At 34.0% G+C, this 17,712-nt stretch overlaps 1 protein-coding gene across 2 annotated transcripts; it reads right to left on the bottom strand.

The window, feature by feature from the left end:
- Window positions 1-3,577: 3,577 nt before the first annotated feature.
- Window positions 3,578-17,700, bottom strand: LOC139700064 (uncharacterized). 2 transcript variants are annotated; one of them, XM_071598543.1, is made up of 5 exons: window positions 17,515-17,700; window positions 15,065-15,183; window positions 14,765-14,893; window positions 9,841-10,050; window positions 3,756-6,613 (listed from the first exon to the last, which is right to left on the bottom strand). In XM_071598543.1, exons 1-5 carry the CDS (start codon window positions 17,529-17,531, stop codon window positions 6,468-6,470), a joined length of 621 nt encoding a protein of 206 aa, XP_071454644.1. In that variant the 5' UTR covers window positions 17,532-17,700; the 3' UTR covers window positions 3,756-6,467. The 2 variants fall into 2 exon arrangements, with proteins under 2 accessions (XP_071454645.1, XP_071454644.1); XM_071598544.1 differs by lacking the exon at window positions 14,765-14,893 and having other exon boundaries at window positions 3,578-6,613.
- Window positions 17,701-17,712: the final 12 nt, after the last annotated feature.

Genomic DNA, 17,712 nt, shown 5'->3' with positions numbered 1-17,712 from the left:
TGGTTATGATATTATTGTAATTTTAATTTTGGGCCGTTTTCTAAATCCTATCTTAACATTGGTGGAATACCTATGATAAAGAAACTGTTGTTACAATCAAGTATATGTAAATGAAGAGTACAAAGTTATACCTATATATATATATATATATATATCAATGATTGCGTAGGTGCTGAGCTCCATACATTGGTAAATTAGTTGATGCAGATGAATCCTTAGTGATTTTCATGGCCTGATGTAAAATTTTCTCTACTTAAGTGGTCATGCTGTGGTCTGTTCTTATGAACATTTTGTTTTAAATTGTTTTAAGTGGCATTTAATGGTTTTACGTAATTGATTGTTGGCTCTTAAGAAGCACCAAAGTCATCATTCATTGTAAGTGAACTTTTTTTTCTGCCTTTTAAATCATTGTGCAAACTTGATCAGTCCATTTTCATTATATGCAAATTTGTAACAAAACAAGTTAGTTAATGCTACTTTGATTATTTTACAGAATAAGGCTAGAGATGATTCATTTTACAGAATTAGGCTAGAGATGATTCATTTTACAAGTACTTTTCTTGGGAATTTTAAATCCTGGAGACAGTTGAGATTTGTTCTTATTATTAGTTGTGAATATAATGCACAAAGCTATATATTAGCATGAAATTGAATGTGGAATTTGACCGGAACATAAATTTAGTTCTGTACTATTTGAGGGCAGGAGCACACAAAGCATTATCTTAATGGATGAGCTAGGGTGGAACTAAATGGTTTGTGAAAGACTACTTTTGAAGCCCTTCATTGGTTGTTAATATCAATGATAAGTGTTACAAATAAGGCAGTATGAGGGTAGCCAGAAAAGTTTTTAACCAAGAAAAAAATTGCATTCTTCAAATTTATTTTTAGTGACTCTCTAAGTTAATACACTTTCCAGCGATGCTCTTTGTTAACCCTTCAAATAGTGGAGGGATTTCTCTGCAGCATCATCAAATGAAAATCTGTCCTCAAAGGTAAACTTAAGGTTAGGAAACGGGAGAAAGACACTTGCAGATCTGATGAATGTGGTGAGTGGGCTACCAGTTTGAAGTACAATTCATGAATTTTAGCCATAGTGACTGCAGAACTGTGAAGAGGTGTATTGTCCTGATGGAAAAGTATTTCCTTCTTCCAATGTGGCTTTTATTTGCTATTGCTGCCTCGTGCTTGTTCATTAACCTTTTTGGGGATAATAGATTTACACAATGCCATGGCACAATTGAGTTCCATCGCCTTGCTGATCAAACTCACCTCGCCTATTTCAGAGCAGGTTCACCCTTAGCAGTCCACTGTTTTGACTTCTTTCATGTCAGAAGTGTATTGGTGGATCCAATCAAGGCAAAAAAAACTGCTTCCTGCCTCGGAAATGTTAATTTGAAAGAATTTCTAGGCAAAAGTGAGCAACAGGGCACCCGATGAATGGCATGTCCAATTCTTCAGACAGTATGATGAATCCATTCTTTAAACATGCTCATGGCTATTTTTCTAACCTTAATTTGATGGTTGTCTGTGCCACTTGGTGAACTTCTTGATGCTGTTGCAGTTCTTGGCTGACCTGAATGCTCATCATTAGCAGCCAAGCTGGTATGGCCATGTTTCAATTCAGCTGCCGACAATTTCACGGTGGAATATGATGCTGATGAGTTCCCATACACAGCATTCTATTTGTCTTTGATTTGTATTTGCAAATATTGCCTTTTTTAAGCAAATATTTAATGACTGCTCTTCTCAATTTTTTTGATGTTCATATAAACCCTCACAAAGACTTTTAAAACAACAGAGCCCAAAATGGCTGAAATTTCGGTGACTACCTTCCAATGTGTGCACAAAATTCCCTAACTTTTGTGGAAATGTGCTGCCATCTTCATTTTGAGATCAGAAACTCTGCAAACAACACTTCTAGTTTGGCAGCATTGAATTGGATATAATAGGAGGGCAATGTTGTACAATGAAGTTATTATGGAAATCCTGAAGTGAAATGTCTGTGTGATTTTCCTTTTAATGGCTAAGTAGCTCAATCTGAGTAGTCAATCTAAGGAGATTAAATGAGCTGCAATGCAAAATTCCTCAGCCTCACAAGTTAACTGTCTAGCATTGTTCCTATAATTGAAATGGTGAGAGCACTTGCATAAACTGAGCAATTCTGATACCTGTATAGTAATTCACCTTCTAAATTCTGGGTTCAGGGTGACTGACAGCATGGATATATGCACCTATCTACCAAGTCTCAGATGAGCCTTATGTTTGTTAGTGTTGTAGGGAATGATATGGTAATAGGAATGAAAAGCAAAGTCAACCATATGCACTTAATCTAAAAGTTTATCATGATATAGCAAGTTGAAATTATCAATTGTAGAATGTTACCTTGGTTGCAAATATTTAACAAAGCAGTTAAATCTCTGCCTGACCACCATGTTCTATGGTGAAAAATATTTATAATCTATAGCTAGGAGGCACCAACCAATATATGTGCTTCATTTTCTGTTATAGCTTAATCTTAGGTAGTGTAATATTCTTTGAAGCCCACCCAGATGTAGCTGGTATGAGTAGGATAAAACTTTTGTCTAGTGCCCGGTAAAATCAGCATTGATCATTTACTTCATTGGCTACCATTCACGGAACCCCATGAAAGACATTCGAGGATTCTCAGGTTTCAGCAATGCTAAGGCCTCAATAAGTGATGCTTCTACACTAACAGATACCAGGAATCAATATGCTTACCTATTCTTTTTGATTGAGGACATTGCATCTAAGAAATTTTTACTGCTCTTCCCCAAACCATCAATAAATATGTATAAAAGCCAATCTTAAATTAGTGTGTGTAAAATCAGGTTCGGATGCTTCATATAGTAATGTTGCATTTCTATTCCCATCTACCTCTTCTCATATTTTAGAATGTAGCAGGCCCTTCCATCCCTTAAAATCCAAGCATAATTTAACAAGCTCAAAAAGATATAGCATTATGCATTTGAGGCTGAAACAAAACAGCAATCCTCTGTGGTACATGAGCATTTGTTTGCCACAAGTGCTTGGTGAAATACAGAAAAAGAAGCGGCAACGAAGGATCATTCTTCATCATGACAATGCAAGCTCTCTCAGATCGGCTGGAACCTATTTGACCGGCCAAAATATCAAATTGATGGGTCATCCTCCGTAGAGCCCTGATTTAGTGCCAAATGACTTCTTTATATTCCCGTTTATCAAGAAAAAATTGAGGTCAACTGATTTTTTGGCGCCTGAAGAAGCCATTGATGCATTAAAAAACCATGTTTTGGAAGTACCTCGATCAGAGTTGATAAAATGTTACAAAAATTGGTTCAAGCGCTTGTATAAGTGTATTCATTATCATACAGAATACTTCTTAACACAATAAAGCCATTTTCAACAATAAATTAGTCTTTTTGTTATTAGGCTCACAATATAAATAGCAACCCACATATGTACTTGCTGATGGGCTTAGGTTCAAATATGGGCGATTCTTCTGGACATCTCTAGCTTCAACCAAACATATTTCTGTTGCCAGATCTTCCAGGGAAATGAACTTGCCCTTCCACTCTGGCATACAAAATTTACAAGATGTACAGCTTAGTATGAGGTGAGCTTAGGCCTCATCTGTAGAACTATAGGTGGTCTATTGTGATTTTAGTAGTATTTATCAACTCCAACAGCAGATTGAGTAGATAGCCATTGTATGAGGAAAAGTATAGAGAGTTTACTTTACAACACCCATTATTTAACAGTAAAAAGTAAAACATTGGCTGGTCGAAAGGAAATATGTTAGTGCTCACTCACATGCTATAAAGAATGTACTTCAGTTATAATCCCTAAAACTACTATGGACAAATATATTAATCACCAAACATTTCCCTAAAACTTGAGGTATGGTATATATTTTTTGCCAGCTTTGTGATTAATTTCTCTTCAACATGCACCATGAACAAAGTAGCAAGGGAAACATTTAAAATTACTTTAATATTCACAAAATGTTTACTACATATAAAGTATATGTCATAGAATATGAAATTTTCCCTTCAATCAACTTTACATGATCTTTTGAATATCGAATCATTTTCCACTAAATGGTACATTTTTTGTGACAGGAAAACATTCCTTATAATGTTAAACATGTGCACTTGAATGTTTCCAAAAATTCACACTTTCATAATTGTATATGTATAAAAAAATTTCCCTCTTATACTGGAAGATCACTTGATACCTGGCACACTCGTAAAAGCCTTGTATTCACTAGAAAGTTGAATTCTAAACTATATGTAATGTATAATGTCCATTCCAAGCACATGTTCACTAGCCTTATTTAAGATATTTTGTACTAGAAAAGAATTCAGTATACTTAGCAAACAAATTATCTCTCTTAAAATTCATGTCTCAAACTTATAGAAATGCAAAAAAGGTTCTTTATCAACTCACAATTATCTCAATGAGTAACACAGGTACATGTAAAAATAAAGGTGAAAGTTGTACATGAATTTATACCATCCACACTTATCATTTATACCAAATTTAAAAGAGAGGAGAACAAGTTGCAGAAGAATGAACCATGTACAATAACACTGGATATGAGCATTTATTTATAAAAATAGGAACATTTAAAATAAACAGAATTTACAATGTATAAAAGTGTCTCAACTGCTCCAAACTTGGGCATAAGGCATGACACAATGCTTTGACCTACTTAATTCATTGCATGTATAACAGCAGTCCACCTAGGCCAGACTTCTTAAACAACCCTCTCACATGTGAGTAATACCAATGCCATGACTGATATAATGAAACTGCATTTTGCAATTGATATTTTCTTTAACGAAAAAATAAATGGAAGTTTTCCCAATTTTGATGAATATATTAAACTACGATTCCTACGTATGTACTCATCTCGATGAATATTCCTTAAAATATCTTGTACTCTATGCATAAGGTTAAGGGAACCAGCCATGGTTTAAATGTTTGGTAAACATGTCCTGTAAGATGCCTGACTTCAAATAGCTCAATTAAAACAATACAAATATTAAAAGTTCTGAAAGATCAGTATTATAAATATTTGTCCAGGGTGAATATCCTAAGATTTATGTAGACACTTAACAAGATTTATGTACTACACTTCTAGCACATATTTGATGAAATATTTATCTTCGGAAGGATATTGAATAAGAATGTATGTAAGTACAGAGTGATATGGTTTTTACCTTAACATGCCCAGTAATGCATACTTGCAGTAAGTGAAAACTTAGGATGTAGTAAGACAAGAAAAATAATGATAATGCTTGTAAATGTGTAATTGAACAAAGGAGAGCAAAAAAAGATATATCAACATTATAGCAATAAAAGCAGGTCTTCTACTTAATTCATCAGAGGAATAGTAAAGCAAGTCTTTAACATCTATATCATTAAGTATTATGGTACTTGAGAGGAAAAACTAAAAATGGTACATAAACTGGGGCAAAGAATAAAAATAGAACATAATACTCAAGCCATATTCTATTCTCTTTGGCATGAGACCCCTTCAATCACCCAACATACCAAGCTTGAATTTCAATGTAAATAGCAATAATGCACATATAACTTTAAATAGCCTTCAATCTAAGTTAAAAATAATAATATCTAACTCTTAAAAATGGAAATGTTTGATTTTTCACTAACATTTTGCTAAAAAGAGTAACATATTGTATGGGAAAAGAACCACATGTAATTCACAATTCAGCATTATGCTTGAAATGCATTACTTCAGAGAGGAAAACCAATATGTTACTTTGCCAATTTTTATCAGCCACGGAATATGCACAATCTGTACCAATTTGACATAATTAAATAAAACTTAAGTATACGTTATTCATAAGTGGAATTTGCTTGAATGGTATCTTGTTTGCCAGGTAAAAATGCAAAAAAAAGCGATTTTTAACTCAGTATGACATCCGTTTACTGGTTGAATATCTTGCTGCAGACTTGACTGCAGAGCTTGAAGTTCAGATATTCAATACATTTCCTTTTATATAAAAAAGACCAAAAAGGAGCAAGGAAAAGATTGTAAAAATGTTTTCACTGCATGTTAACCCGTCAGAAATGTCCACTAATTGTAGAAAAAGTATCCATATGTTATCGCTACATAATAAGTGACTTAGCCTTATCCTTTCAAGTTAAGTTCTTCAAAGTTCATGGAAATGAGAGCTCCATTTTTAAACTGAACAACTAAGACAAAAAATTCTCTCTCACGAATATATGCGCAAGGTGTCTTATTGCAGAAAAGTAGTCACTCAGGAAGATATATCACCAACATGTTCATACTTCTGATCTTCCACTAATCTTAAAGTCTGCTTTCATGAACAGCAATAGAATAGGTACACACAGATAAATGAATGTGATGGTGATCACACACGACTGTGACCATAAGGTATGACCAGAATAATTGGCCTACGAATAGTCTGAGTGAAACATCACTGAGCACCACCTTGGTTGAAATAGGGATTGTATGGAGCTTGCTTCAAGTAAGCTTCTTGATCATGTCCTCCTCCTGCAGGACCCTGCATTCTCACAACCTCACTGTATGGAGGTGGCTGTCCCATTGGCATTGGCATCGCTCCTATGATAAATTAAAAAAGGAAGTGTTTATTGTTTCATGAACTTAAAAAAAATGATGACCCTATTCTAATACATGTTCAATTGAATAAAAATTAGCATTAAAATTTTTAAACTCTGAAATTGTAGCATAGAGAAATTAGGTTTATATGAAATACAAGTGTGTTATGAACAGGTAAACACCATTAAATATTCTGAGAAGTGTGTGTTAAAGAGTAAATTCACCCATGCAGCTTAAAATTCAAGAGTGCAGCCTAAAAAAATTATCAAATTAAATATTTGACTGATTTTATAATGCAAATGATGTAAATATCAGACTATAAAATTACATAATCAACAAAAAATGCTCGTGGAGCACTGATCATGATACTTAATGCCAAAATTAACACTGTACATAATGGATTCATGGGTTGTTGCAAAGTAGGGTAGTAGTCATTAACGGAAAATGTCTGCAGGAGATTTTAAAGTAGGTTATTTACCATTTACTCAAACAGGTACAATAGAATATGTAATAGATTTTTTAAAAGGCTATAAACTATGAGCATTCCTTGGGAGAGGGGGAAATTTTGTCAGAAGTTAGACCATATCTCCAGGTCTTACAACCCATGTTGTTTGTAAGAGCCAGTGCACATCTACTACAAGTGATTTTGGATAACATTTTCTTTAAAGGCAAGAAAAAGTTTACTCAGCCACACCGAATTACACATGTAATGTATTGATTTATATTTCTACTACTTCTTCCATCAATTGTGATCTTATTGCAAAACAGTACACTTTTTCCAAAGTCTATCTCTAGTCTTGTTTTAAGATTACCTTTTTTGCAACATTTGGTTTTATTCTTGTTTTTCTTATTTGTCCTTCTCTCCATACAACAGTATTATTGCCATATATTGTCCCTTCTCTGAAGGTATTGCTACATCATCTATAAAATTCATCAAGCTTATCCTTTCTCTGTATATTTTGATATCACCCTTTATCTATCCCTTCATCTCTTTGACTGCCTTCTTGAGGTATACACAACAGAGGCAACAATAAGCAATCATATTTTATCAGGGTGATTTGAAAATCTATGCAAAAATGAAACCTAATATATTTTTTGGATTAACCATTTTTGTTTTTCAATACAATCTCCTTGTTACCTTATTTTTTATATTATAGTAGCATTTTATCCAATCAGGTTCCAGTTCGTGGATCCCTTCCAAATACTGTGATTGTTCCAACTCCGCATAAGAGACATTTGTTTCCATGATCACCGCCTAGTTTCAACAAAAACTCCTTCCCTTTCTTCATGTTAGAGTGGAGATATTAGAGCAAGGTACCTTACTTTGGAAAAAATGGGGAGATGTGGAATGAGTGACAATGGTAATTCCATTAATTTTGAAGTCGCAACTGCATTGCAGAGAGTTTCTGTGCTGCTGGGATGGAAAAAGACTTTATTGCAAGCCAATTGTGGAGATTTGTCCTCTTTTTTTTCCAAATAGTCAATGAATATTGTTCCATGAAAATCCCAAAAAACAAATCACTATAATATTCCCAGCTGAGGGGACAGTCTTTGCCTTCTTTCATGTAGACTCCACTTGCTACACATGGGTTGGACAGTTCTCCTTGGTTTCAGGAATGTAGTGGTGCATCTGTACTTCCAAACCATACAAATTGATGAAATGGCACCTAAAATTCCATCAATTTTGTAGCAATAACCCAAAAATGGTGTAGGAACATTTCAAATGATTTGTTTTGGCCCAATGTGAGAAATTACAGCACCCATCATTCACATTTCCAAATGTAGATGCAAAATATTATGTATCATTCACTCAAGATGCCTACAGCTTTAGTTTTCTCAAATATCTTCCAATTTTTATTAACCATCATCATATCATGGATTTCATCAGTCACTTCTGGAGTGGCTTTTTATCACCGAGTTATGTCACAGTGTGATGTCCAGAACGTTCAGCAACATTTTGCTCTTATTGCCACTTAAAAATTTTTTGAAATCCTTAAAACATTCTAATTGAAAGTGCACATCCATCATCATGTCTAGCAAGTTTCTCTTAAGTCTAGTGAGGGAATTTGCCTTTCATAAAATGTTTCATCAATATATTTTCATCCATTTTTTTTGGAAATCACTTGTATTGCTTGTTTCAAATGAATGTTATACAAAATTGGTCGATCTGGCCGACACTTGGTTATGTCCCTTTCAGAGATGCTAATAGCTGAAAATCAGTTCAATGCATGCCAATGGTTCCTCTCTCTGACTTTGCACTGGCTTTTCAAATTTTCCTTGAACTCTCTTCATTTTATATTTTTCCTTGCTTTCATCACATTTAATCACTATAACCTTCCCTCTACATGGAGCATCTAACAACAACCTCCTACTTCAGCTCACTTTGATTCAATGGAGTAAATATAAAATTCTTGCCGTAGTTCAGTTAAATTTCTTTTGGAATATGTCAAATTACTTGTATATAAATTGATATCTACATTGTAATCATGCTGTCATAAGTTTTTTACAGTCACAAATGAAATCACAAGAAAAGTTGATTGATCTTTCTACATCATCTTCCTTATGATGCTTTTAAGGGCAAGAATAGCCTCACGTTCCTCTATTTCTAAATTGATATTGGTCCTCAGTGCTCTTAGCTTTCCTCTCCATTCTTCAGTATAATATTCTGATCTATAAACCATTCTAGGAGGCTGAAAAAAATTTTATGATGACAAAGACAAAAGTGAACTAATATTTATCCTCCAATATTATCATCATAAAGAGATCAAAATGAGAGATAAATGTCAATAATCATCAAACACAGAGTATATCAATCACCCTGAGATACATTCATTTCAAATAACTTACGACTAAATAAATTAAATTACATTTTCAAATCAAAGAATGGTTCAAGACATGGACATCCACCATTGGTGACTTGCCCCACAACAAAACAAAGAAAAATGATGATTGAAATTTAATCACTCATTAAATTCATAATGCACCATTATCATAGTGTGTAACAACGTATTATTCAGATAAATTGACCTTCTTTAGATTTTAATGGTATAAAAATTTAAAATATCATATTTATACACTAGCATAAATGATATTCAAATGTTGTTTAATGGAATTTTTTTAAATAGAGTTTTACTATATTTATTTTTTATTGTAATTGATACATTAGAAACTTAACATGACATGGATATAAGTCTGAGAGATAATCGTGTCATAAGTTACGAAAATATTACCTGTCTGAGGAACTGGCATTGAAGGTGGTACAGCGCCAGGCATCACATAGCCACCAGGCATTGGCTGCTGAACAGAATAAGCATTAGGTGGCATTGGATAGGGTGACGGTTGGACAGCACTGCTGACTACAATGTGCTGTGTGACCGGGAAACCACCTACATTTTGACCAGGCATTGCTGGAACAGGTACCACACCTTGGTGAATCACACCTGTAACATACATGTATTTTAGGAATGGTATCTTAGACCAATGGTTAAGGCAATATTCATGTTTTCTAGGTATCTACATGATAATTGTACTAAACTGGCACTAACACTTCTATAAGACGGTGGCGTTAAGGCTTAAGGAAGAAAAAAATGGTTCATCATAAATGTGATATCAGTTCTGAAGCCTACTTCTTAAGATAAAAGTTCCATAAGGCTTACTTTTCCAAGAATTCCAAGAGGAATCAGCTGCCTAAATCCAGTAAATGTTAAACTATTAAAGGTACACCTATTTTCATAGAAGCCCTTTTACTTAATTGCATGCTTGAGAGAAAAAACGAAATGAAATTTCTGAAGAAATTTCAAAACGTATTTATGGAAAAATTTAACTATTACTGGCAGGAAGAGAGCAGAAAAATAAGGGGAAGATATAAAATTTCAAATAATCCTACCTCTTCCAAAGTTCTGCATATCATAGATTTGATTACTAAGACTGGTCAGTTTTCAGCAGAGTTTGCAACAATGTAAAAATCCAGACTCCACCTATATTTTTGTAACACTAAACCTTTTTGCTACTAATAAATTGTCAAAATACTTAAATCAAAATAGTTCCTAAAAAAAATAGAAAATTCTGGCAAGATGTTATGGAAACATGAGGTAACATACTATAATAATAAACCAGAAAGATGACTGTGATACATGAGATTAGAACTCACCCTAAACTAACATCCAACATGTGTGAAATGAACACCAAAAGTACTATTAACTTTGATAAATATACCATACAAATAAAATTCGATACTATTTTTTTAAAATGATGCAGGAGACCTGGTGATAATAAAATGCAAAAAAGTCTGTTTTTAATTAAAATTATTAATTTCTAATATTTTTTATAATTAGCTTTTTTTTATTTTTTTATAATTAGGCCAGTAGGTCAGACATATGAATAGAATGGTAGTATGAGATAGATGAGGTAATCTTAGGTCGAGACAATAGGCTTAATTGATGGCGAGGTAGAAAGGGCATTAAGGGATTTAAATTAAAAAGGCCTCTGGGGTTGACAATACTCTAACAGAACTACTTATAGTTTACGAAAAACAGGAGGAAGAGTTTAAATGGACTAATTCATCGATTTATGAAGGAGGAATTCGGCCAAAAGTTTTTCCGGATCAGTCTTAGTTCCTATTCCTAAAAAAAAAAGGTAACAATATGAGAGGACTACAGAAAAATAAGATTTCACATGCACCCACAGTGGCTCTCGAGATCATCAACAAAAGGATGAAGAGCAGGGCAAATAAATACTTAGGGGATGATCAGTTTGGGTTCAAGAGGGTAAGACGCATGTGTGATGCCATTGTAGTTATGTCAAAAATAGAGGAACATAGAATAACTACAATGAGGAAATAATTGTCTGTTTCGTAGATTTTGAGAAAGCATTTGATAGAGTTAATTGAGAGGAATAATTGATTGTATTGCAGAAAATAAGAGTAGACTGATTGGATAAGAGACTTATGCACAACCTGTACATGTCCTAGACTGCTCACGTGCTAGTGGGGGACGTAGAGTCTGAATGGGCAGTGTTAGGAAGTTGAGTAAGACAGTGCCCATTGACACCTGCGTTTATCAACATGTATGTGGAAGAAATAGTAAAAGAGGCATGGGAAGAATTAGAGGTAGGAATGAAAATGGAGGGGAATTCATAAAAAAAGTTACATTTACAGCTGGCCAAGCTTTAGTTTGCCATTCAGCAAAGGGGTTAGAAACTCTGCTCAGAGCGTTGGAAGGTCAATGCGATAGGAATGGGGTGAAAATAAATGTAAATAATACATGGGTTATGTGGTTTTTGGAAAAAAGAGAGGCTAAGTTAAACATTAAAATAAAAGGGCAACAACTAAAGCAGATGGAATGGTTCACCTATTGCAGCATTGCTTTGCACCAAGATGTAAGTAGTTGGGACATATGCTTTTACAAGGAGGTAGGAATTGATGACAACATGTTTAAGAAAAGGCATGCTAAAACTTTGATATGGAGCATAGTCTTGTATGGCATGGAGAAGGATGGAAAAGGTGAAATGGACTGAAAGGAAAAGAATTGAGGATGTGCTGAGCATGGTGGGAGAGGAGAGATAATTGTTAGCAGAAATCTACAGGAGGCAAGAAAGATCGATGCAGAGCATTTTGATTGGCAATGGGATGTTGAAGACTGTGATAGAGGGGAGAACGTTGGGCAAATGGGGAATGGGAAAGAATAGGATAGGAAAGTTGGATGGAATGAAGGGAGGAATGAAGTATGTGGAATTGAAGAGAGATTTACTGTAGTGGCAGATTACTCATGTTTGTTCTGTTACTTTGCATATTTTAGCCCTGAAGAAGATTCACAACTAAATCAAAAGGTTGGTTTGCATGTATGGTAAGTTTTAATACTCAACTAATTCCTTGTAAAAGTCAAAATTAACAATATCAATTTTGTGTGGTTAACAACAGCATTGGTAAAAAGAGTTTACACCAATTAATAAAATTATAACTAGCAAAAAATGACTAAGCCACCATGTATATAAACTATCTAAGTTATAATTAATTAAATTGGAGTTATATGTTTGATTAACTGGAGTTTTTAGTATAATAAATTCCTTTTCAACCCAAAATCATCAGAATTGAGAGAATTTCAGCTTATTTGTTTCTGTTTAAGTGATATTATGCAATGTTCTTCTCTGTAAATCTGGTAAAAAATTCCTCTAGGTAACTCAGAGCAGCTACCTAACCTCTATTGTCATTGTTTTGTTTGGCCATCATGCAGAGTCCCTTTTTGATAAGAGGAGGGATCTAATCGACTGAATCTGGCCATTCTATTCATTCTGAGTATTTGGAGAAGCGGAGGTATGGAAACGTGTTCTAGTGCCATGTTCACGCGAGTTAAACAGCATGCTGCTATCGAATTTTTACCTGCTGAAAAAGTGACTTCTACTGAGATTCATCGTTGTTTAAACGCTGTTTATGGTGACAATGCTGTTGATAGGTCTACAGTAAATCGATGGGTAGTAAAATTTTGTCTTTTCCTCAGGCGAAAAATTTCAAAAGGCAACCATCCATAAAAAAACTTCAGGCAGCCCTGCACCAATAATCTTGCAACATGACAACGCTCGTCCACACACCTCATGTGCAACTGGAGAGGCTCTGCAAAACCTGAAATTTGAATTCCACACCCTCCTCATTCCCTCGATCTTGCACGTTGCGATTTTTATTTTTTTCTCAACTCAAGGGTAATCATTACACCTTGGACGATAAGGTGAAGTTCGCTGTCAAGTCCTGGATTCGAGAAAAATCAGAGGAGTTTTTCAATGACGGAATGAAAAAACTTGTTACACATTGGGAGAAATGTATCAGCCTTAATGGTGACTATGTTAAAAAATAGATATATGATTTTGAAACTTAAGAATTGTACTTTAATGTACTTTTTGCCCGATCTTACGTTCCCCTTCTACATATATGCTCACTTCAATCAGGCACCAACAAATAACAGTTATTTGGTACTTCAGATTCCCGCAGCAATGACATCATTAGTTTATGTTGGAGATTTGTGATCAAAAAAGATTAGAGTTTTTAACATCAACAATAAATTAATTACAAGCACTAATGTATAATAACACCAACTTTCCCAAATGATTTACCATGCATGTGATTTGATAAAATTATCTAAATAAAACATCCTAAATCCATAAACAAAGCACAAATCATAATTGACACCAATATACTAATTCTCACAGCAAATTATATGAGGTATGATTGAGAAATCTATCACTGAAAGTGAACAATACATGCATTTAAATAAGAACATTTGTGTACCATTACCATACCTGTTATAGTGATATATACAATCAAACATACAAGTAAATTACAGGTGACAGTCCACACATGCACTTTCATTTTGACGATTTAAGCCATTTCTGTGGTAAATGAATTATAATCAAATAGAAGGATGATTTAACTGCTAAAATAGCATCAATATTAAATATATTTCACTGATGCATTAAAGATTCTGGAAGGAAAAAAAATTTGCCTTGACCAGGATTCGAACCCAGATCACTCGATGTCCGATAACTCATACTGACGGATTGCCTCAATAAAAGTTAATGTCGCATCTCCTGCAATTCTTTGAAATCATGAAAGAGATTGATCTCATTTCTCCTTGGTCTAAAGCAACACTACCTACCACCATATTTTACAAAAGAATGACTCCAATTTACAACAATACCATTTTATGTTGTCATCAATACTAGGTAGTGAACAGCCAACTATAGGTAATTTCTACTGTAAGGGATTACTGCATTAAGTAAATTTTCACATTTCTCAACCATTCTAAATCAGAAATCTAACAACCTAGCTAATGAATAAAAGGGTACCAAGATGACGAATTAGGAAAGCATATACTATGCACATATGTAAATTGAAATCATGCACGTGTAATAACACATATCTTGTCTTTAACTTGTATCATGTCTTTAAAGGTCAAAATTCCTTATTATTAGAGTCCTCTGGAATTAAAGCAACCCACGAGAAAAATATTAATACAGCATACAGAATATAGTTCTACTCCATCACAAATATACACCTGAATAAACAGATAGAATTCTAAAGTATTAAAACGTGCACTACGTGGGCTCTACATATCTCTTGCTATAAATTTCTCACAATTAATGCTTCAAATATCCATGATGTTTTACCAGGATAATATGAGTGAGTTGTGAAGGCTGTTAACCCTGGTTGTATTGGATATGCTCCTTGAGGGTTTACAATATTTGAGCCTGGATTTGCAGACTGATTCTGTGTATTCACAATCTGCTGATCAACAGCTGTGAAACCATTGGTTGAGGAAGTGAATCATTAGAAAAAAGAGACAACACTAGGAGAACAATAGCTCATTGTCAATAACAGTTCAAATATAGCATACTAGTATATTTTAGTTCAACTAAATAAAGGAGAAATATTATCTTGAGCTTTTTAAATGAAAGATTTATACTTACTATGATACACTGTACCCTGATTACGACGTTTGTACCAAAGACAACATGGGCAGCAATAACAGAGACACAGGCCCAGTAGAAGTGCTATAAGTGCAGCAACAGCACTACCAATCAGCTCACTGAAAAAAACATGGTGGCTAAAAGATATTGGAAAATTTCTGGGCATTTCATCCTAATTTATTGATATGGCTTTATTTGAATGAAACTCAATGCTTGTAATTTGCTTTTTGTCACATAATTACTGTACACACCAACCACTAATTTTAACATATAAGTATAACATGAATGTGACCTAACAAAGATGTAAAAAATATGACCAGAACCTAATGTTAAATGTGCCCCAAAATAAACATAGAAGGGATTTTCATCTTGAAACATAGCTATAGAATATTCTAAAAAATACAAGCAGATATCCCCATTACATGAACCACCAAATAAAAAAGTAAGGTTTTTATTCTTAAGTCCAAGCTACAAGTATAACTATGTAGCAGAACACTAACCATTCAAAAGTCTTCCTAGGAATAAATCATTTGAATAGTTTTTTCTGATACCTTATATTTACTATCATGCTTGCCATTGCGTGTATAATTATATTCTTCTAACTTATTCCATAGCCAGGCAATAATGTCTCAACATACACTAGATATCTGTATCACTCAAAATCTACCAAATCTTACATCAACTTCTTCTCCTTGAATTTTTCATTGGTTTCTTTCTTCAGTGAATCATTGCAGAATTGAGAATCAAGAGAGAATTGAGGCAATATACATACATAACATAAAACTTAGAAAATATTAGTAAAGACTCAATATGGAGAATAGCAGTGTGTGGATCTGAAACCTGGTATTTTAAGCAAGAGCATTATTATAAGTGGGAGACTTTTGTGGTATGAATATGGAGAAGCAAGGAGAAAATAAGTTGGACGAAATAGGCGGGCTAAAATATGAAGTGGGCCTAAATATTGAATTGATGAGACATTGAGAAGAAGTGGACTGTGAAGCCTCTGGTAAAAGGGAAAATTTTAAGTGACCAGTAAGGATGAAGGAAGAGCATAGGAATTTTCAAATTCACGAAGGCTGGTATGGGGTATGAAACACTACGGAGGGAAATAATGAAGAACTACAAAGAGGAAGACATAGCAGCCAATAGGAACCGTTCCAAAACTTAAGTTTTATCTTTCTCAGGTAGGTTACCAATTATGAAGATAACCTTAGCAATCAACCCAAATGTCTAATACTAAACTTAATGGCATATGAAATTCACACATCAACGTTGGTGGCCAGTTCCTTTATCTGTATCTGAGGAGATCTGGTGCCTGAAAAATTACGAAGCTTGGCAGAAGCTGAGAGTGCCCAGAAACGTCACCCAGCAGTAAACCTGCACCCTACGGTCAGTAGCCTGGCACTGGACCCACTAACACAAGCTACACTAATGATGAAGATATGCCAAAATAAATATTTCCATTATTTGAAAAATTAAATTCGTCGAAAAATTCCAGGTAATTTTGCCACAAAACAAGTATCGAAGTACCCCTTTTAAACTTAACGTAAAAAATAAGGATAGATATAAAAAGGGGCAATTCAATTATAGCGACCAGAAAGACTATCTGCACCTATTTTATATTAATAATAAAAATAGAATATTTTTATATAAAGAGAATAAAAAACAAACTGAAATGTGGTTTTAGAATTAATTGGAGTTTTTCACCCTGAAACAAAATTACATTGATAAGTTACAATCGTTTCACAAAATTTTGGAATTTTGTGAAAGGATTGTAACTTATCATTGTTATTTTGTTTGAATGTTGTGCAAATTCGTCAAACATTTATTTTTTCCTCCAAAATAAATAGTTTACCAACTAATTTCTACGTACATACTGACAATGAAGACTTGTTTTGAATAGCACTGCTGTCGATGGAGAAAAATATATTCGCAAATACCAAGAGGATCATTATATGCAAAAAAGGCAAAATAAGCTAATAACATCAGCATTCAGACTGCTACGTCTAACCCTAAAAAAGGCGAAATTTGGGCAGTGCTTAGATGTACAAACTTCTATCACACTGATTAATATCGCAAAGGGGAATATTTCTTTTTTCTTTAAATGAAATCAAAACATTGATTTCCATTTTCTAGCATAGAGCCGCAAGTTCATCTTATACGTTTACCGAAGGATTTCAAAGAAAATACAACGAGGAAACAAGGCGCTGCGGCAAGCGAATTACTTAACCAGGATAGAAACTTTAATACAGCTTCATGCTTGTTTATATAGTACGATTAGGCTGTTTTACGATTCAGAATTCAAGTAATAATAAAAATAAAACATGTAATATTATTGAGCACTGGTGTGGAAAATAATTGAACTCCCAACAAAAATTTCACAGCCGTGATCGTAAACATGCACATTTTCCACTAAATTACTGCATTAGACAAATTTCTCTTTAACTTACTCGGAATCGAAAGACATTGTCAAAAAATTTGTTTCTCTCTGGAAATGATGAACTGGCAATTCCCGAAACTCAAACGTCAACGCATATACTTCTGAATTGAATACAAGGAAATCACATTGGTAGTATCACTGTCACAAGTCTTGGGTATTTATAGGTGACATTATATACGGCTCTATCTGAACGAATCTTTTTGTGCAA

Source organism: Hetaerina americana, unplaced genomic scaffold, assembly GCF_022747635.1.
Source record: "Hetaerina americana unplaced genomic scaffold, ioHetAmer1.1.p SCAF_10, whole genome shotgun sequence".
Classification (NCBI taxonomy): Eukaryota; Metazoa; Arthropoda; class Insecta; order Odonata; family Calopterygidae; genus Hetaerina; species Hetaerina americana.
This window is presented reverse-complemented; position numbering and strand designations above follow the sequence as displayed.

Bases quoted from the DNA above. Each gene is read 5' to 3' on its own strand.
- LOC139700064 (XM_071598543.1), bottom strand. The intron at 14,894-15,064 runs GTAAGTATAAAT...ATGGTTTCACAG, and splicing joins TCAGGGTACAGTGTATCATA to CTGTTGATCAGCAGATTGTG. The intron at 6,614-9,840 runs GTAATATTTTCG...AATTTATCATAG, and splicing joins AATGCCAGTTCCTCAGACAG to GAGCGATGCCAATGCCAATG.